We start from the raw sequence: 24340 nt of genomic DNA on the forward strand, positions 1-24340 counted from the left end.
CGGGGGCGGGGAGGGTAGTAAAAAAAGAAACTTTGGAAGAAAGGGAGGGATTTCCCCCCCTCTTAAATATGCATAGCCTGTCTATCTATCTGTGTGTCTATCATACAGAAGGTGGCGGAAGTAGGGATTAAGAACGCTACGGAAGCGATTCTGGCAAAGTTAATTGGAGTCGAGCGGCGCCCAACACTATTTTACTCCGGAGTCAGCTTTCCTCGACTTGAACACACGTCTTCAGATGCAGGGAATGGAAATCACTTTCAAGTCCCATTCATTTCATTGGGACTAAGTTAGCCCTCCCCCCCTCCCCAACCCAACACCCCATCCATGGGACCCCGTAATGGCGAAGAAATGACACTGGTGAGTAATTCAGGCCGCCCTGACTTGGAGCGGGGTGCAGGAGAGACGACTGGAGGCCGAGGGTGCCTGTAGGTTGGGGGAGCCCTTCTTTCCAGTTAGCACCTTCTGGGTCACTCCTTCCCTTCGTCATGGCGTCCCCCCCTCCCCCCCCGCTTTGAGTCACGGAAACGTTTCTGCATCTCCTTTTCGAAATGCGGCCCCCACTCTGAGGTGCGGACTACTTTCGGCCGGATTACCGGCAAGAGGCTGTTGGCACCGGGTAAATGTCAAGCAGCAGCTTTTAATAAAGGAGATGTTCATTCAGACTGTTACATTTCACGGCAGGCCAAGAGCGCTTCTCTCCCCCCCCCCCCCTGCAGGTGACTCCCTCCAAGCGCAGCCGCCACGTCGAGCTGCCAGGTCTCCTCGGAAGGGGGAGGAGGCGGCGGCGGCGGCGGCGGCGGGAAGGACGGGCCAGGGCGACCCGCTGCGGTCCGCTGCTCCTTCCCCGTTGCCAACTGCGAGCCGCCGAGGAAGGCCCTTTGCAGACAGGATCCGACGGCGCGGTCCCGAAAAAGAGGTGCACTGGAAGGTCTCCGGGCGAAAAAAGAGGCCCCGGGATCCGAACTCAGCGGACGACGGGGCTGGGGATCTCCGCGAAACACCAGGCAAGGAGAGCAACTAGCTGAGGGTGACTGGATCTGCAAGCGGGGCCTTCTCTGAGCCCTCGGCTCTCGCCAACGCAGGCTGCGATAACTAGGACCCCCTGACGCCCGAAACGGCCCCCACATGCAGAGCCGTCTGCGAACGTTTCCCGGAGTACATACAAAAGTGTGAACTACGCTGAAGGATAATTCGATTTGAGTCCCCGCCTGCGTGTATCGATAGTTCTTTAAGTGCATCCCGTTAATTCAGTGCCTCAGCTAAAGAATGGTTGATGCTTGGAAGGGGTCGGGTAAATAAGAGGTGGTCCTATGTGATGATGGTGGCCAGGGTACTTCTGTACACCGCGTTGTTATTGATACAGTGAAGGAGGCTTACAAAAGGTGCCTGGTCGAGGCCTCCTTTGACAAACGAAGAAGACCCAGTTGGGACTTCTCCCTCGAGGGGAGGGGCTTGTGAACTTGCTCTGAAGTCAGTGGGCTTACAAGAGCCTGACTCCTTGCAGGGATGGCCTTGTATGTTTGTTTCGTTTATTAGCCTCATTTCTCTCTTGTGGAACTCAAGGCAGCTTACAATACAAAGAAAACATTATACAAACACAATAAAAAACAACCATCATAAAACCCACAAAAGTCATAGTTTTAGAATTCTAAACAGGACTGACAATAATAAAAGCCAAATAAACCAATATCTATATATTTTTAAATGCAACTGTCTTCTGCTGCCTCCTGCGGATAGACAGTGAGGAGTCCAGGCACATCTCCCTGGGGAGGTTGTTGCCTAATTGTGGCGCTGCCACAGAGAAGACCCTGTCTCCCTTACCCTCAAAAGGAGCATCTTCAGTTAATGGAGCATATTAGACTGCAGTCCTCTAGGGGTCAGCCTCACTGAACCTAGTAAGATTTACTTCCCAGGGAGCACACAAAGAACTCCCTGTAAGTGATCTTGCGCATGCGCCCTAAGTGAAAAGGGAAAGGAGGCTAACGGCTATGGCAGGTTGAATGGGTGAGGAGGGGTGAAGACCCGAAGGCCAAGCCAGTGTCAGGCAGGCAGCTCACTTTCCCTGTGGGACCAGGCAGCACAAGGATGGCTTTTCAGATGCATACCTCTAGGAGAGAGAGGCGAATAATAATAATAATAATAATAATAATAATAATAATAATAATAATAATAATAATAATAATGGATCCATGACTCTGCAAAAGAGCATCGCTGTGCCTGTCATTCCGTTTCCTTGCATGGCCCGGCACCTCTGCTCTGTGGCTTATCTTCCTTGGTTATCCTCCTTGGGGAGGGAAACCATGAGCTCAGATTTGGGCCCACTGAAAAAGAGGCCAGGTGGAAACCTTCTGTAGTGGACCCTGGAAGACTCTGGATAGCTCCATTAGTCAGATGAAAACACCCCTTGCAAAAGTTAGCTCTAGGTCTGGAAAGCCTCTGTGACCACGCTTGTGTGTGTGTGTGTGTGTGTGTGTGTGTGTGTGTGTGTGTGTGTGTGTGTATGTGTGTGTGAGTAAGGGACTTGGGTTCCCTTATTCAGAGCAAATGACCAGCTTCGGGTTTAGTTCCCGCCCCCTGCCCAGCCTCCTTGCACCCAGAAGAAGGACCTGCCCTGGAGCCAAGCTGCATCTGTGCGCCCCGGTTCTTTCCGGTCCCCTCTCCTTCCACCTTAGCATCACTTCCCACTTATCCAACTGCCACTCCCTCCAGGAATGCTTGGGGCGCACAGATGCAGCTTGGCTCCAGGGCAGATCCTTCTTCTGGGTGCAAGGAGGCTGGGCAGGGGGCGGGAACTAAACCCGAAGCTGGTCTGTGGCTTCGAGACACTGTGGGCCTGTACGGGTTTTAAAGAGCTTGGAGCCAGGAGGGCAAAGGGCTGCGCACTCTTCCCTGCGAGGAAGTCCCAAGGAACTGAGATGGGACATTTCTGAATGAAGTATGCCCCAGATCGGGCTGCATGCACGTAGCCCAGGTAAAACCCACCTGATTCTACACCCCCCCCCCACTAGTCCTGCCAGAACACTTCTGAAAGGTTTCCTTCACTTCTGCTCTTAGCTCCTCCCACTATTTTCCAATGGATCTTCTGCTCAGTGGGAGAACCAAAGGAAAAAAATAGGAGGGGCGAAACCAGCGGGGGAAGGGGGCGAAAGCGGGGGGAGCGGGGGGGGTGGGGGCGGGGGGACGAAACTTTCTGTCTTCAATTAATCCCGACAGGAATGTGGATGAGAACAAATCTTCCTGGCGTGTTTCTGATTCCCTCGGCTTCCTTCCTCATTTTTATTCCCACCAAGGATCAGGATGGGTCTTCTGCACAACAGCCTTTACAATCAATGACAAATCTCTCCTTGAGGTGGGTCAATCAGGATTTCCCCCCAACTGCTGAGAGTCGCATTGTTTGTCCCTCAGAGTCCACCCCTCCCCCCCCCCGTAACTTTGGAAGAGTATCTTTTGGTTCCAGATTCTGGTCCGCAAGTTTGGAAGACCTCTCTCTCTCTCTCTCTCTCTCTCTCTCTCTCTCTCTCTCTCTCTCAGAGGTACGAGGGAAGGCGGGGCGAAGGAGTTGGGGAACAGATCCCGCCAGCCTCTACGCCGCCGGCTGACCCGGGCCAGCACCAATCGGGCGAGGATCGATCGGCGCAACCCTCCCATTCCTCGTTCCGCCATCGATCCCTTGCAGCTCGATAGCATGATACTCTAACTGGTAGCATTCAATTTGTTCCAGTTACTACTCCCGGCTTACAAAAGCGATTGATTAGCGCTCAGAGTGCCCTTTTAATTAGCTGCTTGTTAATTAACTTTAGGGGGACGAGCCCCCCTCCTCTTTTCTCCCTCCACCTCTTCCTTTATTTTTGAGTGGCATCCCTGCAGATAACTTTGATTCTCACCCTCATCCCACCCCCCACCCCCAAGCCATTAAACCAGTCGTCTCATCCGAAAGGCCCAGAAAAGGAGAGGTTCAGCAAAACGTTATGGAGCGGGAATTCGTCGCTGAAATTCCGGCGGAACTTTGTTTAGACAAACATATAAATTCTTTTTCGTTTGAAGAGCCAAGGAAATGCTTCCCAAAATGCGTGCGGGTAGAGCGAGCAGCCAAACACTCGCGAATGAGCTTCTCCGTCCCGCCTCTGCTGAGGTCAACATGTCAATTTCACTCTGCCCTTGGGAAGGCCCCTGAAAAGAGAACGCCATAATGTCCTCCGCTTTGGGGTCAGAGTGAAATTGACACACACACCCCCACACCGCCACCCCCGAAACGATCTTTTAAAGTCTGGGTATGAACACTGACGCTAGAAATCGACACAATTCCCGCCTTAACGCATCCTCTGTCTCGATATACGCAGCTGCGGGCCAGTATCTTCGCTTGCGTAGTCCTCCCCCCCCTCCCCCTCCAATTCTTTTAACAGAAACCTTAGAATATAACAGAAGTTTCTTCAGGGCGGAAACAAATAAAGGAGGGAGGTTATAATTTCCCTTTGGCGCCACCAAGGTGGAACTTGGCTATTTATTTATTTATTTATTAAGAGGAAAGTAAAAAAGAGGAGTGAAGAATTAAACTTTTATCAAACACTGCTAATATCAGGTGCCCAGGGAAATCCAATACACTGTTGGCAGTAGGATGCCTACCGCCAAGGACCTAATGCTCAAGATCAAGAAGATCTAGTAGGGGATGGGGGGGGGGGGTGTGAGTGTGTGTGTGGGTGGGGGGGAGGAGGAAATAGGAGCTTCCTAAATCTGCCATGTTGGAACAGAAGAGGTAGTTGAAAACGTTATATATGTCAGAGAAGTTAGCGAACATATCTCCCTGCATTCGAGATCTGATTACAGCATTCCCAGCAAAACAAGAGTTCAGATAGACTGCACCGCAATTTAAAAGCTGGCATCTCACAATGTTATATTCAGCCTTATCATTTGCGTCCCTCTTATGGATCGAATCTTTTATGCGAAAACTTTCAGAGAGGAAGTAATCATCTGGATATGATCCTCTGAAGATGCCAGCCCAGATGCAGGCGAAACGTCAGGGGAAAATGCTACTAGGACACGGCCATACAGCCCGGAAACCACACAACACCCCAATCATCTGGATAGTTCAGCAAGACTAAAACACAAGGTAAAAATTTCGTTTTTGTTGACTCCCTAAATAGTTAATTAATGGTTAATGGAGTCATTAGTTGCGGCGTTCGTGCTTCTTTCATGGAGCTGGCAAGACGCGTTTTTAGGACGACTGAAGGGGGAGCAATAAACTACGTAGCTGGTTCCGGGCTGAGACCACCCACTCCGTCTCTCTCAAACTACGTTAACCAGATCACAGGGCGCCACAGGAAACAGGTGCGCAAGAGCTCTGTGATGTGACAAAGGAGATCCTCCTTCCAACGGGTAGGCACTAACTTGCTCCCTCGCTGGCCATTCACAGCTGAAGGAAAGCCCTGTAAGCCCCAGAACCTCAGTACAGGTGGAGAACCCAATAGCTTAAGAACCGAATCTGGTATAACACATTCCTTTAAGTTTGCAATCACTTCTAGGTGTGAGCTACTCCACCCCCCCCCCCCCTTTTAAATGGATTAAGATCGGTTGGTCAAAGAAATTACGATACAGTTAATAATAAAATCAGTTTCTCTTCCGACCTGATTCGAATGTAAGGTTTACAGTCAGATGCACTGGGGTTTATCTTGGTCATGATTTAGTGAAATGAACTGGAGCAGCGCAAAGGCATTCATTTCAATGGAACTTGCTCCCAAGAATTTCCTGTTGGACTGGGCGCTTAGATTTTACGGTTCATTTGCGAGGCATTCGCCACTTCTGTCTCGGGACAGTTGCCTTCAACAACCAAAGAGATTGTTAATTTCTGAATATGAAATGATACCACGTTGGAACCTCCTTCCTGGCAAGATGTCAACGATTCGACAGAGAGCATCAGAAGTACCTCTTTTGTAGACCTAAATGTAAAGAAGATCTTTGTGGAGACATTAGAGATTGCTCTTATTGCCGCCTAGTGGAGGAACATGTCATTGCAACTTCATATGAACGGTGGGGATACAGTGATTTCCAAAATTTTCTTTCAAACCAAGGAATGCATCCTTACTTTCATTCGAGTACTATCTGAAATTTCCAGACCTCCAGTCTAGAGTCGCCTTCACTTACTGTTCAAGTGTTTTCTGTTATTTTCAAGGTGAATGATTGTTTTGGAATAAAAACTAAGCATCAGGGAAGAGATATGAAAAAGTATAATTCTTTGTGGGGGACAGAAAATCGGATTTGTGGCTTCTCTGTGGTGACTCTATGGTGGTAGCAGGTCAGCTAGAAGCCCACCATAGGAACCTATTTAAATGCACGTACATTCTGAAATCCCAAAACTTGTTTAAAGAGGAGATGCGAACGCGTGCACACACCAACTCAAAAAGAAATCTAGGCGTCTTAAACACGCGCGCACAAGAAAGAAAAAACAGCAGTATTTTAAACATTGTTTTCAATTGCTTTAAATCAAAGTTAACTTGCATGTGGAAACGGGGGGGGGGAGAGAGAAAGAGATAATTCAATTGTTTTCCAGCCACTGTTGTTGCATTAGATGTAAAACTTCTTTTGTGATGACGAACCCGATCAGTTGGCCAAGAAACTCGCCTAAAAGAAAAAATAAAATAAAAACAATTTAAGTGTATATGTATTTTAAATAACCAGGAGATGCCAAGAAAAGGCGTGCTTTGAACCGAAGGAGCAATGAATTGATCTGGGACTTCCTAATGACACGCAAGCCATCTTGAAAGAGTTCAGAACAGTTCTCTTCCCTCCCCCCGCTTAATTTCCCAAAGCTCTAAATGCCTTTAACTGTATATGTACACTCTCAGCACGCCATCGATGTAAGTTGTCAAAAGACAGGTTCTGGTTAAGTTTGGACGCCCCCCCCCCCGTCGTTACATCACTTCGAAAGAGTAAATTAATCTCTCCCCACTGGTCTCAAATGACCCACATCTTTCTGGGCAATTCAGGACCCAATTGGACTTTTCTTTAAAATCTAATCGGTGAGGAAAGGCGGATCTCGGAACACTCCAGCCGTCAGCATTGCTAAGTTACACAGCCGAAGAATGGTGTTTTCAGACTTTACCTTATCTTCATGAAAACTTAGTACACTTACAGCCATCAGGTGGGTGTCTTTTGGCGACTCGGACTTCCGGCTGAATTGCACCAGATTCTGCCAGAAATATGATCATTGATTAAAAAAAATCGAGCAGGTCACCGTGATCTCCTCCACACTTGTTCGGCCAGAGATAAACGTCGGTAAGGCACATCTGTATTAGCAGCGTCTTCCTTCTCACATACTGCGGGAAGAGTAAAAAACAGTTACTGAACAATCTGTCTCCTCACAGGACACAAAAACTATGTAGGCGCTACCCCAACCGCCCCCCCCCCCCGCCTCCCGGACAGTTTCAACAACAAAGCCAAACTTAAATGAACTGCACTATTTAGAGAGGAGATTTGGACGAAACAGATCCAGGAGACAGCGTTGCTCTTTCCGAGTTTTGCCTTCGAGACTGCTCACCCGAGAAAACAGCAGGGCCCCCTTTGCCCACTCTGTTCCTTGCACACTTTGCAGCCTGGTCCATTGGCGTCAAAAGGCGGCTGTGATTCCAAACAAGACATATTTGGGGGGAATGAAGTCCTTTGAAACGAAGGCGACTTCTTTGGCAAGAAGTCTGCCGACCGCAGATGCTAGCCTTTGAAAAGGTTCCCAATTATGCCTTGCATTGAAAGGGAAGTTTGTGGAATCAGTGGAATCTAGAGGCATTCAGACTAGCATTTGAAACACCCCCCCCCAACACGCGCCCCGTTATTTCAGATCGAAAACTGACTCTGCCTCTCTTTTCCTTCCCCACCACCTTCCCAACACGTTTTGAGCACTGATCTCTTTAACCTGGCGTAGGGTTTTCCTTGGGTAAGGAAAATATCCTTGAGGAAGGAAAATACCACCAAAGGGAACCGCCACGCCAACCTTCCGGGCTGCCTCCTGCCTCACCCAGCGATCCATCAAGAACTGCAAGGGATTCCCAGCTTTACTTGTGATAGGAGAAAGTGGTGGTGGTGGTGGGGGGGAGAAGCAGGGCGGGGAGGGGAACTCGAAGCATTGGGAAGGGGGCTTTTAGCTGTTAAAAGTCATCCCAGGGACCAGGAAGCCGGCCAGCCATCGGCAGACACCTGTCCCGGCGCACGGAAGAGAGAAGACCTCACGAAGGTATCTGCTTTCCCTTCGGGGGGGGGGGCGAGGGGGTTTCGCGTTTGTTGGCTTCTCTGGATGGGAGACCAACCTGCTGGCAACTGACCTGCCTCCCTTGGAAGCGCATGGAGCATCCCCCGCCCCAGTCTCTGGATAGCTGGCGGAGAGCTCCTCTTCTGCCGCACCGGGACGGACTCGCACCCTTCTGCTCTCTTTTCCACAAGCCCACCCCATTGCAGAGATGCAGCGCTAAAGATCCAGGGGGCATGACTGCCTCTTCGGTCTCAAACCCCTCCCCATAAACGACATTTTTCTTTCTTAAGAATGGGGAAACATATGCATTGAATGCATTCCTCGCTTTAAATAAAATATCCACCCGCCTAGCGAATTTATGTAGCACGCTTTGGGTTCCTTCTAAAAAAGACCGAGACGCAGAGGGAACCCTTTGGATTTCTCATTTGTGACTGAGAGAGAGAGAGAGAGAGAGAGAGAGAGAGAGAGAGAGAGAGAGAGAGAGAGAGAGAGAGAGATTTCTCTCCTTGCTCCAGCGACCGGTTCACCCTCATTGTGGGTCCTTAAAACGGCAGTTGGGAGTAAAATGCAACTCGCCGAACTTTGAATCATTCATTAGCACCTTATAATTACTCTGCTAATTAGGTTGACACGGCACTTAATCAGAAGTAATACGTCCTCTTGTCACTGGCACTTCCCATTACTCTGACATTCAACAAGAGACAGGTTGGAGTCCTGTCGTCGTAGAGAAATTAACACAAGTTGATACCCCCACCCCCGAACAGCCCGAGAACCAGTCCCCCCCCGCCCCCCACGCAATCCCAGGCGGATAGGCCGTAATTGCTCCAATTCTCATTGGGAGGCGCCTGAACCAGGGGAGCAGATCCAGGGGGGGGGGGGGGGGGAGGGACCGACCTGCAGGAGTTGGACCCCCCCAACATACACGCCGTAGTGTTTGTTCTCCTTGTCCCAACTAGTTCCTCTTCCAGATTAATACCCAGGCAGACTTTAACTGGAGATCTCAGTTCGCTTCTCTTTCCTGCTTCTTGGAGAGCACCCTCCGCTGCACCGCCCAAACGCAAACCGAAATTACAGCCTAACACACCTTTTCCTAGAGGAAAAAGGCAGGCCGGTTTCTGCTGTCCAAGAATGTGGGGCACAAAGGGCCCTCCCCGGGCCAAGGCCCCACGAGGGAAGGAGGGCAGGGGAATCGGCCCCCTGTGAATAAGTGGATTCCCTGCGTGGAAACTTGTTTCGCTTTTATCACGTATTCTCTAGATTTAAATATCTGGGACAGGTGAGATCCTACTGGGAGTGTAAAAAAAAGGGGGGTGCAACTGTTCTCTCTCACCTCTTCAAAAGGAAAATCTTTCTCTTTTTCTCCACTTAAAAAAATTATCTGTTACTCTTTTCTTGACGTGCTGGTGATGTGAACAGTTGACATTTTTTGCTCTGATATCCACAACAAGTGAAGAGGGGAGGGAGACGGTTCTGAAAAAGAACAATCCCACTTCTGAAACCGACAAGGTCCTCCCGCCCGGCACTTTCTCCACCCCACCCCCCCTCCGATTGGCTGTCGACGGCCCAGCGTCAGGTTGGGCTATTGTGTCCACCAATAGAGGGGGGGGGGTTACTCTAAGGCGGATCAAAAAAACCCCCCAACCCCAACCCACAACATCCCACCCACCCAAACCCTGAAGAGGGTTTATAATGAGCGGCGAGCGGGGGTGGGGGGGCGCCTGGTTGGCGATGGCCGTGACGTCACGGGCGGAGCCTGGGACCCCGCGCGGAGCCGGCTTGCGCGAGGAAGAGGCAGGCAGTGGCCGCGGCTGGGCGCCTCCTCCTCCTCCTCCTCCCCCCGCTGCACCACGCCTCAACTTTCCAAGAAAGTTCAATAACTCCCGGGCGCGGGAGACAGGGCGAGCGAGAGGCAGAGGAGGCAGCCAGCCGGGCTTGCGAGCGGGGGATCGGGCGCCGCGCCGCGCAGCCCAGCCGGCCTTCCGCCAGTCAGCGCAGCCGCCGGCGTCCTGCGCTCCCTGCGCCTCTCCGCCGCCCCGCGCCGGGCGATGCTGCTTGGCCCGGCCGGCCAGGGGCGGCCCCGCTCCCCCTTCTGCGCCCACTGAACCGACCGCCGAACAGGTGCGCCTGGACCGGGGAGAGCTCGCGGGGGAGAGGCTGGCCGGCGCGGGGGGAGGGCGGCGGTCCCGGCCTTGGCACAGCCTGACGATCCCGCGTGGCTCTCCAGCCCCCCCACTTCCTTCACCACTCGCCCCCTTTCTTCTCCCTCCGTCGCTGGATGTTTCCATTTTCTCCCCGGTTCTCGCGTGTCTGTCCGCCTTTTGTCGCCATTCACGGTATCTCTCTCTCCTCCCCCCCTCCTTTTAATAATTTCTCTTAAAAAACCGCTCGCCTGCCGGATTCCAGCCCATCACTGACCCGCTTCGTTTTTAAAGCGGTGTTTGGCACGAACTTCCAGACGCCCCCCTTTCTTCCCTCCAGCCCCCCACCCCACCCCCCGCCGGCCATCGCTCGCCCCCCGCGCCAGTACCGTGTGCGGCCAGCCTGGGGGATGAAGGCGCCTCTGTGAAGCCCGGCCATGGAAGGATCCAGCGGCTCCAGTTTTGGAATAGACACGATTTTGTCCAACCCCAGGTCCGGCAGCCCGGGCGGGATGAACGGCGACTTTCGGGCGGTCCACGGCGAGGCGCGGGCGGCGGATTTTCGCAACCAGGCCACGCCGTCGCCCTGCTCGGAGATCGACACGGTGGGGACGGCGCCCTCGTCGCCCATCTCGGTCACCGCGGAGCACCCCGAGCAGCCGCACCTGGCGCCAGACGCGCTCCCCCCGCCGCCGCCGCCGCCGCCGCCTCCTCCTCCGCAGCACCTCCACCTCCACCACGGCCAGCCGCCGCCGCCGCCAAGTTTGCAGCCCTCCCCGCAACAGCAGCAGCAGCAGCAGCAGCAGCAGCCCCCGGGCAGCTCCGGGCCGCGGACTTCCACCTCCTCGTTCCTCATCAAGGACATCCTGGGGGACAGCAAACCGCTGGCCGCCTGCGCCCCGTACAGCACCAGCGTGGCCTCGTCGCCCCACCACACCCCCAAAGCCGAGGCCAACGCGGCCGCCGAGACCTTCCGGCCCAAACTGGAGCAGGACGACGCCAAGAGCAAGCTCGACAAGCGCGACGACGCCCAGAACGAGCTCAAGTGCCACGGTGAGTCCGCGGACGGGGCTGGGGGGGGGGGGATGAGGGGGGGGCGCTAGCACCGGGCCACTGGGATCTCCCCCGCAGAGCCCACCGCTCCCTCGCCTCCCGCGCTCCAGCACCACCACCCCCTCGCTCCCCACCGCGCCCCACCGTCCGTGTGGCCTTCGAATGGCGCTCCTCCACACGGCGCTGGCCCGGCCGTTCCCCCAAACGCCCATGAGCCCCGGCCAGAAACGGGGACAGGGGAAATGCGCAAAAACGCTCCCTTAAACCACCACCACCACCACCCCTGGCGTGTGTATTTTTCCCAAGCCAGGTTGCGCTTTTAAAATAGATATATAGTTGTGGGTGTGAGAAAACGAGCGGGAAGGTGCGCTCTTCGACAGCAACAAAAGGCCAGCCGGGTGGATTTCACATTTGCAAAGGCAAATGCGGGTGGTTTTGAAGGGCCCCCTCGTTTGCACGTTTCCTCGACGCGGCTTGGCGACACTGAGTGGATCAGACAAGTTGGCCAGGAGGTTTCCAAGGAAGCGGAGGGTTTCTCTCCTCCGTGTTTTTGTTTTCCTTTTGCCCAGCGGTTCAGGTTTACTGTCCAGTTTCTCTGTTTCAAAGCGAACCCTTGGAGTGCGCAGCTCAGGGTCAAGGTCTCGGGGAACGTTAGGGGAGGTTTGTAATAAAAGCACATCTTTTGCGGCACTGCGTGGGTAATATTCGGCGCCAAGGGAATTCTCCTAATGGGGGAAGAAGGCGCCTTGAAAAGCGGCCGTAAGAGCCCCCCACGTTTGGCCAATATTGCTGCCTCCAGATATTTTGCAGCGGGCCCACAGAAAGCCGCTCCGGCAGGCTCTTCGTTTCGCCATTAGCATAAGAGTGTCCAAAAAACCAGATGTACAGCTTCGTCTAGCGATTTTTTTTTTTTGGTCGGTTAGTTGGTGCACCAACCTCCCCAGTGGGTCAATTAGAGAGATTATTGTTCTTCCTGCCGGGAAGATCAAGGAGCGCAGAGAAAGGGGGAGAGAGAGAGAGAGAGGACGTGAGCGTGTCTGCGGGGGTGGGGGACTACCCCAGCACCGAGACAGATGGATTGGCAGATCGATTCTTCCCTAACATTTCTGCACGAAAAAGAAAAGCCGGCAAACAGACAAAACCACCCAAATCCAAAATGCCGAAACCTTGCCGCGTGCTCTTGGCCGAACTGGGTCCGACCCGACCCCCTCAGCCCTGGCAAACCTTCACGCGAAACTTGGCTTTGTCTGGAGGGTTTCTCAGCACACGTGGAAAAGGGAAGGGAAGCAAAGGACCCGGAGGGAAGTCGCCTCTTCTAGGCAAAGGGTATTAGAGAATTGGCTGCGCCTCATCACGACTGCCTGTTAATTTCACAGCCTATCTTTTTTTTTGGGGGGGGGGGAGGGGGGCAGTATTGCTAACTAACCTGAGCAGTTGTGAATTGCCCGTTTTATGTGTGTGGGATGATGGTGTTGGTGTCCTGTGGAGCAGTTTTCAGCTGTCCTGTTGAGCATTCCTGTCGAAGGCAATCGCTCCCCACTCCAGGTTTTAACCCCCAAATCTGGCTTGTTAGTTCGGGGCTGACCCCGCGCCTTCGCGACCAACCCCTCCTCTAACCCCGAGCCTGTGACTTCCTCTTAGGGACGAAAGAAGAAGGCGATCGTGAAATTACAAGCAGCCGGGATAGCCCCCCTGTGCGAGCCAAGAAGCCCCGCAAGGCGCGGACGGCCTTCTCGGACCATCAGCTCAACCAGCTGGAGCGCAGTTTCGAGCGGCAGAAGTACCTGAGCGTGCAAGACCGCATGGACTTGGCGGCCGCCCTCAACCTGACCGACACCCAGGTCAAAACCTGGTACCAAAACCGGAGGTAGGGCAGGCCGAGCCGCGGCCAGGCTGGGGAGGTCTTGGGGGTCTCTTCCAGGTCCCTCCGTTTCTTCTTTCAAATGTCTTTGTATGAAAACATAATTTTTGGGGGGTGGGGGAGGATCTGGAACCCCCAGTCAGGACTTGAATTAGCCACCTCAACCAAGTCAGGTGACGTCTGAAACAAGACACTTTGCCTCTCCGCTTCTGCGCCTGGGATGAGCTCGGGCCTGTGTGTCTGGGCCCCCCAGTTCAGGAGGCCTTTGATTCTCCCGGCGGCTCCAGACCCCTCTTTCTTGTTGTAAATAAAGGGAACCCTTCAACCAGCAGGATCCAGAAACCCAGAGGATAGGAAGAAGCCCCTTCAGTTGTCGGTCCAAGCGATGGCTGACCGAGGAGGCCCAAACGGGCTCGTGAATGGGGCAGGCGGCTCCACGTGGCCACGTCCGGGTGACCTGCCAGGGTCCGGCTCCCCGACCCCAAAGCGCCAGCCCCCAGCCTGTGCAGTCAGCTTTTTAATTCGGGGCTAACCCCGCAATCGTTTCCCGGCGAGCGCATCTGGCAAGCGTGTTAACGAAGGGGGGGAGGGGAGGAGAATCCCGGAGTCAGTATTTGTGTTGTTGTTGTTATTATTATTATTATTATTTGGAAGCAATAAAAAATCAACAGCAACAAAGGCGCTGCCAGACCGGGAAGCGGGGGCGATGGCGAGTATCTCGCAGAGGACGACTGCGGGGGTTGGGAAACCGCGTCCAGTTGTCATCTTTGCCATAATTTTCTGTCTCATTACATACGGTTGCAGCCACCCTAATTCTGTCGGAAAACATTAGTGTCATTTGTCGCCAATCTAAACAGGAGCGCCATGTTTATTAATTGGGCCGCAATTGAGGAGCCGTGTGCGCCAGGGATGTGTCAGCGTGTGCGGGGATCCACCTGCTCGCACGGGGAGCGGGGCGGGGGGGGAGGTCTCCAAAGAGGGACAGGGATGCAGCCTGGGAATGGGGCGCCAGGTAGCCCGGAAAACAGAGCGCCCCCCCTGCACTCCCGAGCGGCAGCCTTCCTAGATTATTTCCAACTGCAGGGGTAAAAAAATAAAAGGGGGGGGGGAGAAATCTGGGTCTTCTGGAACAGACTCCCAAATTGCTTCAATTCCCTGATCTCCCCCCCCCCCACAGAAGAAAAATAAGATTCCCCATTTTTCGAATAACAGACTTCTAAGCAGAACGTTCTAAATTATTCTAGGATTCTGGATCCTGTTTCTAGAACGCATATCTAGAATCCCATCAGTTTCAGATGACTTTGCGGTGGGAGGAGAATGCCAACGCCAGGCTGACCTCTCCCCCAGCACCGTCTAGCTGAGGTGTAAATAAAGCGCATAAAAAAAAAAAAAGCTGAGGAGGGGGAGATATTTGCCGAGAAGGGGAAATAGGTGTAGAGCTATTAAGGAGGCGCTTCTCGCCCCGTTTCCCTTCCAGAGGTTTGTCGGGTTATTTGACTCCTGCCGGCCGGCGTTGGGTGCCTAAGCCGTTCAAGAGAGACGAATGAAGGGTTGGGTGAGAAGGGGAGAGAAGAGAAAGGGAGGCCCGGTGAGATCATGGGTGACACTTCAGTGGTCTGGTTACGACTGGAATTCTTCCCGTGTAGATGGCCCCCTCCCCAAGAGACAGGGAGGCAGATCTGTGCCAGATCTGGTGTCTGTGGAAGGGAATTTTTCATCCATTCTGTTTCCAAGAGATTGCCGGTTATTCATAATTGTGCGTCCCTTTATTCATAATTGTTCGCCAGGCGCCCTGCAATGCGAGCTTGGATCTTGCTTGGAGAAGTTACCCCTAACCCTGAGGGACAGATCCTTTTTTAAAACGAAGCGCAACGGAAGCCAGATGGAATCAAGCCCAAGTGGCCCTTTGATTCTGCTCCTCTGAGGAAAGGGGCGTTTAAGGAGGGGGGGTCCCTTCTGATCCCCCTCCCAGTTTCTCTGGACCTCGCCTAGCGGCTGTCCTCTCCTCCCTCTCTTGCAGGACCAAGTGGAAGCGGCAAACGGCCGTGGGGCTGGAGCTGCTGGCCGAAGCTGGGAATTATTCGGCTCTGCAGAGGATGTTCCCGTCGCCCTATTTCTACCACCCCAGCTTGCTGGGCAGCATGGACAGCACCACGGCCGCCGCAGCCGCCGCGGCCATGTACAGTAGCATGTACCGGACTCCGCCTGCTCCTCACCCCCAGCTCCAGCGGCCTCTGGTCCCCCGCGTGTTGATCCACGGCCTGGGGCCCGGGGGGCAGCCGGCCCTCAACCCCTTGTCCAACCCCATCCCGGGGACCCCTCATCCGCGGTGAAAAAGCTCCCTGGCCTCCCTCTCCCTGGCTCCCCCCCAAGTCCAGCCAACAGACTGCACCCCCCCCCCCCAAAGCCAAAAGGAGTTATTGAGAAGGGGGGCGGAAGAGACGCGGGCGGGGAGTCAAACGGGGGAGATCTTCTTCAGGCAGCCCCCCCAAAGCCGGTCGGCTTAAGAGCGCAGAGACTCTGGAACCAGTACGTGAAGCCCGCATCCCCTTCGCGGGGACCGGGGGTGGGGTGGAGAGGCTCTAGAAGAGAGAGACAGAGAACGAGAAAAGAAAAAAAGGAGCGCGACCGAGAGACCCGGCCAGATACTACAAAGACTCTGGAGTGACACAAAGGAGAGAGAGAGAGAGAGAGAGAGAGAGAGAGAGAGAGAGAGAGAGAAACGATGCCCCCTCCCCCAACCTAGATCTCAGAAGACCAGGAAGGGGGCTGGGCTGGGCTGGGGGGGAACGGAGAAGTTTGCACTGAATTCTCATGACCTTTTTTCTTACTGAAAAGTGGCATGCTCCGTATTCTATAAATATATATATAATATAAATATATATATATAGATATAAATTATGTACAGTTTGAACAGGCCGGAGTGCGAAGTGATATATCATATTTATTATATGTTGTCCCCTGAAAACAAAAGTCACTTATTATGCATTAGTTAAAAAACAACAACAAAGAACAAACAACAAAGAAATTTTTTTCCTCCTCTCCTCTCTCCTTTTTCTTTTTCTTTTTTTTGATTCAGTAAAACAAATGTTTAGATGATAAAAAAGTATAGATTTTTTTGAGGACTGAAAATGGCAAAAATGAAGGGAAGAAAAAGAAATAAACTTTTATCTTTTTTTTAAACAAATGCGCAGCTCTAAGCAAACTAATTTTTCCGGCGATGCACGAGGGATGTTTTATGTTGTGAAAGGGGAAGGGCTGTTTTGTGCAGTCTGGGGGTGGTAAACGAAAGAAAAGAAAAGATAGAAAGAACGCCTCCTGTATGAAGGTTGGCTCCCAAAAGAAAACGAAAAGTTTCGACCCAGAGTGGGCTAGTTTTATTTGACTCTTTGAGAAGTTGGGGAAGAGTTTGGCTTTGGGAGGCGGCTGTAGAAGGGGGGGAAACGGGAAAGCTAATATTTTTCTTGCGGGGGGGGCGATCTGGGTTTCTGGCTGGTTGGTAGCGATGAAACCATGGATGCAAAAAAAAAAAGGAAAGGGGCGGGGGCGGGGGGAGACCGTCCTGCTCTGATCCGGAGCGCTGCCAATGGCGAGCCTCGCTCCTGCTGAATATGCAAGCGGTCGATGGGACCCCACCCGGCCTTGAATGGACTCGGCGGCGCAAGGCTGGCCGGACGGCCGCGGAGCTCCAGCGCGGCCGGCCAGCCTGGCAGCTGTTCGAGGCAGCCGAAGCGCTCGGGGGAAACGAGGCCGAGACAGACAGGAGGCGGGAGAGGCTCGCGGGTGGCCATGGGGGGCGCGAACCCGGGCAGCAGAGAACAAAATCCGATCCGATCCACAGCCGGGGGGAGGGGAGGAGAGGGGAGGCGGGACTGGGCTTTGATCTTTTCCCCGACGGGTCATTATCCCTTTTCAGTAGATTCCGCGACTCTTTCGTGTTTGGGGATCCTTTTTTTTTTTTAATGCCGCTTCCATCCTTTCTTGGACACTTTGGGGGACTGGAGATCTTTACATCGCGGGTTCAGACAGAAAAGGCCAGGGTCAAAGGAAGCTCCCCCCAGAAACTTCTGCTGACCTTCCGACGGGGCGGGTGCAGAGAATGGGGGTGGGGAAAAGGATTAAAAATGGTGAGGGGGGGGGGGGAAGCGAGGCGGGCAGTTAGTTTACTTCCCCCCTCCTTGGCCTGCTTTGACTGGGTTTGTGGCTTCCCCTCCCCCCTCACAGTCAATCCGCATCAGCCCGCCGAGCCATCAAAACCCAAGCTCGGCAGAATGAACGCCGCCTCCCCCCCCACCCCACGCGCCTCCATCGCCTTTCCCCTCCTCCTTAAATTCAGAAAGATATACAGCAATTACCTATAAAACATTCATAACTCCAGTCCAATATTATCACCTCCTCTGAGGCTTGTGGTTGGCTCGCTTTGCTTGTGTGGGTTTATTCTCGGGGGGGGGGGGGGGGGGGGGCGAATGTGAGGTGAGTGTAAGTGGAGGTGGGGGAAGAGAACAGCTAGAAAGCCTCAGGGCACATTTTATTTGGGCTTTGCTAATTAGAGAGCGGTTTACTGATTTCTCCCCCCTCCCCCCTAATAAATTCGCTTTAAAAACCATCTTGACCTTGGACGCTGGTTCACAAAAGGGGAGGTGGGGAAGGGTCCGGAAACGCCCACCTCATTTTCGGCGTTTGTCACAGCGGACCAGGACAATTACTTTGCCGCCTGAGCTGTGGGCGACGAAATCATCCGCAAAGAGGTCCTGACTAACGGTACCCTCCTCCCCTCCGAGTCCCTCTTGCCGTGCTAATTAGGGTTTAGGAATAAATAATGACAATAATTTCAAACCTGGCTAATCCCCTCCTGGCGAAACCACGCCTGGTCTGTATTGCCCTTGGTCTGGAGAAATCCCCCCCCCCCGCACCCCCGAAGTCCGCCTGTGGTCAACGCGCACCAGAGAAAACTCAAAGGCCAATCTCAGGGAAAGGCACGATCCAGGCGGAGAGGTTTGACACTTGAGAGGTTTGACACTTCAGTCGGATCAGCCTGCGCCTTTCCCCTCCATTGCAAAGGCTGGCCTTCAGCATATTTAATTCTGGCAGGATAGCGCCCATAGAGCTGTCAGAGGGTGTTTGCACGCCCTGATTTTCAATAAAACAATTGAAGGGAACGAGTAGTAGAAAACGGGGAGTTTCGTCAGTGCTGAACACCAAAAGGATATCTTATGGATATGATTTAAAATCACGCAAAGTTGTTTTAAAAACATTCGAGCCCGGTTAGATTAATCGTGACTGAATTGCCCGGCTGTTTGAAATCGAATTTTAAAAACCTGGATTTTAGTTGAGTTCCAACTGTTTATTAAATCAGAAGTGGGGGAAAAAAAGAGAAAATATAGGTCACCATTTAACAGCAGCAATAACAACAACCTCAAAATAGTTTCAGTTAATCAGAGGAACATATTGAGGCAGGTTTTCTGAACAGCTGAAACTATGGCCAAAATAATTTGGAAACGATGCTGTATCTTTCGCTAAAAGTCTCCAGCCGTGGAAAAATCAGAACGCAAAAGGTCTTCTTTTAAACGGGACAAAAGAGAGTGGCAACTATTTGGGAACTAAGTCTTCAGGGGAAGGGGGCAGAGGTGAACGCGGGAAGGTCAAGCCCAAAGATTTTAAAATAAAGGAAACGTGTCTGTTCTGCTAGTGGTGTTGGGGATGCTGAAAATGTTGAGTGACTTCTTGAATATGTATTTTCAACCCACGTTGAAAGAAAAAAACAACTATTTAACTGCATAGAAGGTTGCCTAAAAAATCAACATTGTTTTTCTCCTGCTCCTTCTTGATCTGCGGCGAAATCTGAACTCTTCACTTTGCTGATAAACAATTTTGATTGCTTCTCGCTTAAATTATGAACAAGCTAAATAAACCCTACTTCATTAGACGCCTTTGCTGGCTTCTAAAGCTAATTAAAAGAGGCTTTCCTTAGAAGAAAGGGCTCGGTTCAATGTTTAAAAAGCTACAGATGCGCTCTCATTTACATGCACTCGAGCAGGACGGGAAAAAAAATCCTGCAAGTTTGTTCTTTCTTTTCTTCTTCTCCCCCCCCCCCTTTTTTTTGTTAGCAAGCTCTCTCGGACTTAAATGATTACCAAAAGAAGTAGCAAAGGAATTGAAGATGGTTTGCATTAATGGATTCGACTCCCCCTCCCATCACCCTTACCTTGGTCCGTAAACAATACATTTTTTGGGGGGGGGGGTCCACCTTGGTGCTCAAGACAGCTGATTCTGTTACTAGCAAACCAGCGCATTTTGTGTCTCTCTCAGACTGAATTGAAACTTTCCCTTTACTTTATACCCAACTGGAGACTTCTATCCCCGATAGCTAAGGGTGTACCATTGCTTTTTCATGGTCACTACTGGAGGTTCAAGGGAACATGATTAACTATCGGAGCGTGGAGGAAATCACGGAGATTGTGTGGTGGTTGTTATTGTTTCATCACACTTGTTTTGCTTTAAAGCTGGTTCGGTTAATAGGTGGAGCTCCAGCCACCTTTTAGAGGCACCCAAAAGGAGGAAGGCCGGCGGTATCAACTCTGCAAATCCGCCAGGAGAAAGTTGCAGTATGAAAGATGGCATGCGTCTGGAATTGGCCAGGCCCGGCTTCTCGGCGGTTCCTGAACCTGCCTCCCTTGCCGTTAACTAGTGTCTGTTCCTCGCCTTTGAAGAAGGTTAACTACTTGGTTGGTAAGGAAAAAGTAGGAGACCTGCAGGCGGAGGGGGACTAGATTACACCAAGGAATGCGCTGACGGGGAGGGTCAAGTGTGAGCCAAGACCCCGGTGGCTGGACTCTTTAGCTATTAGTCAGCAGCACTTCTGGTCGGGGTGAAGTCCTTCGGAGGCTGAATTTCCTCCCCCCCTCCCCGCATACTTTCTGTGCTCCTGAAAAACCGGAGCACACATTCTTGGGGATTAGTGGGACCATAACCACGTGCCCGGAGCGCGGGGGGCGGGGGGCAATCCTACACAATTCCAGCTAAATGCTTACTTGGAAGTAAAGCCTCGTAGAATGAAATGGGGCGCTCCCGAGTCAACATGCGCACGCTCCGAAGCGCAAAGGCGGGGAAAGCTCTGCAGCACCACGGACAGCTCCCCGGGCCGGCGCCCTCGGCAGGGGCTTCTGGGCCTCCCCTCGGAAGCTGCGTGGCAAAGCGCCGGCTGGTTGCGCCGGCTGAGGAGCGGTTCGGTCCCGAGCAGGAACAGTGCGGTCCTTCGGGATCAACAACAAACAGCAGCAGCTCCCAGACAAGATCTCTGAGCGAGGCGTTCTCACCCTCGAGCAAATTCAGCCGACACTCTTTCATGTTCTTAAGGCGACTTTCGTGGCAAACGATGATGAAGACACAAGAATCAGACGGCTGCGGCTCGGGGGGGTGGGGGGGTGGGGGGGGGAGACGAGGGTGATCATTCACCTTCCCTTCACGATCAAACGGGAGATTCCTTAATGCATTAAGTGTTAATGGCTGACTCCAAACACTCACAAACATACGAAAGATGCCAGACATTCCAGGATAATGAAAGAGGTCTTGGTTTTTAAACCAAACCAAATGCAAGGAAATGCCCTTAGCCCCCATACCTTTTAGTTTATGTGTCTGTGTTTTCTTCAATCTCATCAGGAATGGAACCTCCATGTTCAGAGGCAGTATACTCCTTAGAGCATACAGGGGACAAAGAACAGGGAAGGACTGTTGCCTAAATGTCTCATAGGCTCATTCCGCACATGCAGAATAATGCACTTTCAAACTGCTTTCAGTGCTCTTTGAAGCTGTGCGGAATGGCAAAATCCACTTACAAACAGTTGTGAAAGTGGTTTGAAAACACATTATTTTGCATGTGCGGAAGGGGCCATAGACATCCGATTTGCCACTCTTGGAAACAAGATGCTGGACTAGCTGGACCATTTTTGTCTGATTCAGTAGCTCTCACCTTAGATTCATCAGCTTCGCTATCATTTGGCCGCAGTCCTTAGCAGTGGGCTGGACATTAAGACAGACACATCAATCAAAGAAGGACATATCAACGGATTGTTGCCTGTTCAGTATAAAAGATCCCATCCATATTTTACTACTTTAGGTAAAGGTAAAGAGATATTAAATGGCAGCATTGCTAGAAGCTCTACACCCATCACTCCAGTTTTATTCAGATGAGTCTAAAGACTGTGAAAAGACAGCAGACGCAGAGTTTTGCTTGATATCAGTTTGGCGTTGTCTAATATTTTTGTCTCACTTCATGCCTGCTTTCTGCAGGCACTGGGATTTCATTTTCTTGTTTTGTTTTGAAAAATCATCAGTAGGTCCTGTACACTCGATCTTGACACATCAAGTAATTTATTCTCCCCTTTTCAGATATCCATTCTCTTTACCTTCTTATGGCCTCTTTTATCTAAAATTTGGCTCCAAATATGATTGATAATCCCGATCCCTTTTTACACTACACCGTATTGCTGGAACAAAAATTAACATATGAAGATGGATCTCCAAGGAATACAGAATGAGGCCCCAAACCACTATTATTTAAGAAGGTCCAGTTTTATAGTTTGGGAGACTCTTCTGTGGTACTTTTGGGCCATGGATAAAAGGAAATGTATAAGCATGTGCTGAGAATGTCAGAATAGCAATCTAACATGTTGTATGGAAAATAACTTCATGTAGAAGCTTGTACATATAATTGTTGTTTTCAAACACTAGTGTAATCCCTCCCCCCAATCCACATTTAAAAAAGAAAGGGGCTGGCTTTGGACAATCATGCAGTCATTCAGAAAGTACACTGACAAGGGCAGACATCACTTTACTTAAAATGTAATGTCTGAAGCAACTCAATCATCTTGCACTTATAGCTTTGCGGGAATATTTTAAAAATCCTGCTCATTGCTTGGGGCTTTAAAGATCTAATAGAGGAAACCTCTTTTTTCCTTTCACAACCCTGAAGAGTCTGGGATGGTGAGGCTACTGGAGCAGTTATTATCATATAATATGGATTGAATGATTCATATTATACTTGATGGATATTTTAAAGTCCCTCAACTTGCTCCCATCGAGATGACAAATCTGTGATTGTAGCTTGGATTCCAGTGACTGAATGCTCTTCCTCCAAAGCATTCTCTGCACTCCAAAATATGATTACCAGTATTTATCTATTTAGATTTTCATACCTTGATTTTTTGTTCTCTGATGAGGACTCAGTGCAGGTTGGAATATAATTTTCTCCTCTTCCATTCTGTTATCACAACAGCAGCCCTATGGGGTTGGCTAGTTTGAGGGAGAGTGACTGGTTTAACATCACTGAATGAAAATCCACTGCTGAGTGGAGATCTGAACCTGGATCTCCTGGTTTGACACACAAACTACTACACTGTGCTGGCATCTCTAATATCAGAGAGGCTGCTGGAAAAATATATGGGGAAGCATCCAACCTTGTGAACCATGAACAACTTAGACATAGCCTAGACACAGATTTTCCTCATCAGTAACAGCAAGGTTCTAATCAGCAACTGATTTTTTTTTTGTAGAGCACCATGTAGAGAAGGAAATAGGTGAGCAAGTCAAGGGCTCAGAGTGGTTTGTAAGCTTTGTCTTAATTGGATAGTCTCTGCTTCTGGTTGTGGTGGGTTTTCTGGGCTGTGCAGCCGTCGTCTGGTAGATCTTGTTCCTAATATTCTGCCTGCATCTGTGTCTGGCATCTTCAGAGGTGTATCACAGAGAGAAGTCTGTTACACACTGTGTCTAATAACAGACTTCTCTCTGTGATACACCTCTGAAGATGCCAGACACAGATGCAGACAAACCGTTAGGAACAAGATCTACCAGACCACGGCCACACAGTCCGGAAAACCCACCACAACCAGTTGAATCCAGCCGTGAAAGCCTTCGACAATACATTCTCTGCTTCTTTTTAAACTACTAATTCAGCAGTTGGAGAGCCAAGCTACAACCCACAAAGGGGCTTGTTTTAGCCAGAGGCCTCTAGTTCTAGTTCTAAATTCTATTCAGCACTTCTTACAGCAATGGATAAGTTGCTAAACATTCCTTGGCTTCCTTCTAGCTGCAATTGCTCACTATTGATGCCATGATAGTGGATCCCTTTCTCAGTTGCAAAGCTCTCACTGATTTCAATAAGGTTTGAATGTTTTAAACCGTGACTCTTAAAATAGGCTATAGATTGCAGTTTTATTTGGTGTAATGCATGTGTAAAATCTACACTGGCTAGAATGTAATGTTCACAACTGCCTTCTGTCTTCTGTGCAGAATTTATAGCTGATCACATCAGCTAGCAGGAATATGATTCAAAGTTACCATAAGCAATGCCTAAAACGTCAAAATTGGGCTGGATAGTCACATGTAATCCCTTTACAAATGGCTTTCCCCCACTTTCTACAGTCACATGTGTACAAACCATGCCAGAGATGGTCAAAGGTGCTTTTAATGTTACTGAAAAGGCTTGGGGTATTTGCACAAAAGCACTTTTGATTGAACCGTTAGTTTGAATGGCCCGATGCCACATTGAAAACCCGTAGGCTTTGCCTGTGTGGTAAAGATAGTCCACTGTGCAAGCACTAGGCCATTACTGACCCATTGGGTGACATCTCAATCACAGCATTTACTAGAGTAGTTTTCAGACAAATGAAATAAATGTCTGTCCAATCTTCCACTGACAAGGGCAGCGTGGCAGTGTGGAAAATGCAGCTACTCACCCCAGTGCATATTTTGGATTCTTTGGATCCTCTTGGACATTGTTTGTATGTACTGCTCATGTTTCATTAGATGGAGAGCTACTGCATAAGTCTCCCTTGAGGAGAATACAAACATACAGAGTCCTAACACTTTTGGAGGTTTTGTCCAGGAACTCTACAGAATGGCTTGTATTCAAGAAATGCTTTTACACGGACTTTTACTCATTATGTTTTTGTAGCATTGTGACTATGATACATAGTTATGTCCGAGCAGTATTGTTCATTGTTTGTTCTTTCACTTTGCTCTTTATTATTAAATTGCACTTTCTGTGCCTTAGTG

At 50.9% G+C, this 24340-nt stretch overlaps 1 protein-coding gene and 1 long non-coding RNA gene across 3 annotated transcripts; one reads left to right on the forward strand and one right to left on the reverse strand.

Annotated features, from left to right (window-relative positions):
• Positions 1-6465: 6465 nt before the first annotated feature.
• Positions 6466-8791, reverse strand: LOC125433708. The gene is made up of 3 exons (XR_007244651.1): positions 8310-8791; positions 7127-7310; positions 6466-6615 (listed from the first exon to the last, which is right to left on the reverse strand). It is a non-coding gene; the product is annotated as an uncharacterized LOC125433708 (long non-coding RNA).
• Positions 8792-9909: 1118 nt separating this feature from the next.
• On the forward strand, positions 9910-16464 carry BARHL2 (BarH like homeobox 2). Of its 2 annotated transcripts, none has more exons than XM_048498451.1 (3): positions 9910-10354; positions 10868-11427; positions 13069-13238. In XM_048498451.1, the coding sequence occupies exons 1-3, from the start codon at positions 9926-9928 to the stop codon at positions 13091-13093; spliced, it is 1014 nt and encodes a 337-aa protein (XP_048354408.1). In that variant the 5' UTR covers positions 9910-9925; the 3' UTR covers positions 13094-13238. The 2 variants fall into 2 exon arrangements, with proteins under 2 accessions (XP_048354408.1, XP_048354407.1); XM_048498450.1 differs by adding an exon at positions 15309-16464 and having other exon boundaries at positions 10215-11427; positions 13069-13294.
• The last annotated feature ends 7876 nt before the right edge of the window (positions 16465-24340 follow it).

This window comes from Sphaerodactylus townsendi, linkage group LG05 (genome assembly GCF_021028975.2).
Source record: "Sphaerodactylus townsendi isolate TG3544 linkage group LG05, MPM_Stown_v2.3, whole genome shotgun sequence".
NCBI classification, from domain to species: domain Eukaryota; kingdom Metazoa; phylum Chordata; class Lepidosauria; order Squamata; family Sphaerodactylidae; genus Sphaerodactylus; species Sphaerodactylus townsendi.